Below are 2,328 nucleotides of genomic sequence, written 5' to 3'. Positions count from 1 at the left end.
TCCCCCCAGCCTCTGTCTCCCTGAGTGAGCGTGAGGGGTTGAACCAGGTGATGTCCAAGGGCCCTTCCTGCTTCTCGGTTCCCTGAGTCTAAGTCTCACTCTGGAGCCCGGGAAGCAAGTCTGAGCCCTTCTAGTCGTGACCCTGAGGCCACCAACCCCTGCCCCCACTGGACCTCGTGGCTTAGGGAGGACATGCCCGTGTACCAGTGCCAAAACTAGCTCTGGGTCTCGTAAAGTTTTTGGCTTTTCTTAGTTTGGAATTGTGTTGGTGTGAAACATTCATAAATATGTAAATTAAATCGGTTATACATTTAGCTGCTCTTGGTCAGAAGGAAATCAGTTCCAATCACGGCTCACATGTTTGAGGACCTGCTGTGCAGATCATCAGTGCTCTGGTTGTCATAGCCACATTTAACGCGCCCCTACTGTGTGCTGTGCACCGTGAGCTGCTGCAGGGGAGCCGCTTCAGCTTCACGCCAACCCCAGGGAGCAGGTGCTCTTATCACCCCCGTTCACGGAGGTGGAATGGGGAGCCCGTGAGAGCAAGGCTGGCCTTGGACAGCGATGCGTGTTCATCCCGGGTCCAAGCCCCCACTCCAAAGCCCCAGGCAGGGAGGCACCCCCTCCTGCGTCTGGGGCCCCAGCTTTCTCTCACCCACACCCAGGATGCCCACTCGCAGCGCCAGTGGCGGACGCTGGAGGCTGTGCGGCATGTGGGCGTGGCCATCGTCTCCAGCGCCCTCACCACAGTCATCGCCACGGTGCCCCTCTTCTTCTGCATCATCGCCCCGTTTGCCAAGTTTGGCAAGATCGTCGCACTCAACACTGGAGTCTCCATCCTCTACACGCTCACGGTCAGCACAGCCCTGCTCGGCATCATGGCGCCCGGCTCCTTCACCCGGACCAGGACTTCCTTCCTCAAAGCCCTGGGTGCCGTGCTCCTGGCAGGGGCCCTGGGGCTGGGCGCCTGCCTGCTGCTCCTCCAGAGCGGCTATAAGATCCCCCTGCCCGATGGGACCTCCCTGTAGCCCTGGCACTACGTCCGGCCTTGCACACCTTTGGTCCAGTGGGGCGGGGACGAGATACTCGTTCTCTGACCCCAGGGGCACTTTGTTCCCAGCTTGGCTACAGCTAGTTATGTTCCCAGGCCTGGGCCAGGCGACACTCACCTGTGTGACCCACACTGCCTTCATCTCAGTGCCATCCACCGCTGGGTGGTCAAGCTGGCAGCCACCCTGGACTATGCCCGGCGGCGGAAGAGACCAGCCTTCCCCCTGCGCCTGGTCACCATGAGGGTCAGGTGATTTTTGCAGGGGGCTTCCCTTGCACACTGCCTCAGTGCTCACAAGAACTTTCTGATGTGGGTGTTACAGTTTCCCCATTCTACAGATGTGAAAACTGAGGCATCAGGAGGCAAAGCGACTGACCTGTGGCGGCACAGCCAGAGCTGCCTCCTTCGGGGACTTTGCAGGAAGAACACAGTGGGTGCAAGGGCAGGGCCTCGTGCTCCCTGCCCCCGCCTCCCCATCAGTTTTACAGCGGCCAGTGCTGGGTGGTCCTGTGATCTTCCCCAGGGCTTTTAGTCCTGGCCGGGGAGCACAGAGGGACCGGCCTGGGGTACTGCATGTCCCACCCCTGGCCCCAGCCTCAAGGGGCTCCTGCCCTTTGGAAGCCATGGGGCCCCAGCACAGCCTTCCTTACAGATCTGAGCCCCTACCTCCCCCACCTGACTCTGGGGGTGGATTTCGGGGAGGGGGGCAGCCCCGGGAGGGGGAGCTGGCCGTGCCTGCCGCCTGCTCACAGCAGATGGTTCTTATTAAAGTGAAATGAAACTGCAGACCGCTGCCATTAACACGAGCGTTGTAAGATCGCTGGCTCCATCGTGTTCTTAAAATGGAAATCACTAAGTGTCCGCATGCCGCCCGGCCGGAACCTGGCACGAGGGGTGGGGCCGGGCCTGGAAAGAGATGGAGGTGGGGTGGAAGGTGCCAGACCCTCTGGGGAGCAGGGTCACAGCGTGCTGTGCAGGCTCAGGAGGCTGGGTACCACTGGGGGAGCACCGTGGGAGGGGGCCTGTTTGGCTCCCCACAGGGACGTCCGTCGGCCCCTTCAGCGCGTCTGGTATTGTGCTGTGACCTTCTGCCTTGGGACAGACGTTGGCCCCTGGGCTTTCGGAAGCTGGACACAGACTGAGCTGGGACTAAACCCTTAGGGCGGGGTAGACATCCCTGAGGGTTGTCTCCAGGTCAGCTCACCTGGTCATCTGTGAAGTTTGACCGGGGTCGGGGGGTGCTGGGCGTGCACGACAGACACACAGCACCGTGTCCC

General features: G+C 61.0%; 1 protein-coding gene across 1 annotated transcript in view; it reads left to right on the top strand.

Annotated features, from left to right (window-relative positions):
• The window catches only part of DISP3 (dispatched RND transporter family member 3), a 29,415-nt gene extending 28,387 nt beyond the window's left edge, over positions 1 to 1,028 (top strand). Inside the window, exon 20 of the mRNA XM_024749917.1 lies at positions 666 to 1,028. Within this exon, the coding sequence (XP_024605685.1) occupies positions 666 to 1,028 (363 nt within the window). The remainder of the gene's footprint in view (positions 1 to 665) is intronic.
• The last annotated feature ends 1,300 nt before the right edge of the window (positions 1,029 to 2,328 follow it).

This window comes from Neophocaena asiaeorientalis, unplaced genomic scaffold (genome assembly GCF_003031525.2).
Source record: "Neophocaena asiaeorientalis asiaeorientalis breed wild unplaced genomic scaffold, Neophocaena_asiaeorientalis_V1.1 scaffold275, whole genome shotgun sequence".
NCBI lineage: Eukaryota > Metazoa > Chordata > Mammalia > Artiodactyla > Phocoenidae > Neophocaena > Neophocaena asiaeorientalis.
This window is presented reverse-complemented; position numbering and strand designations above follow the sequence as displayed.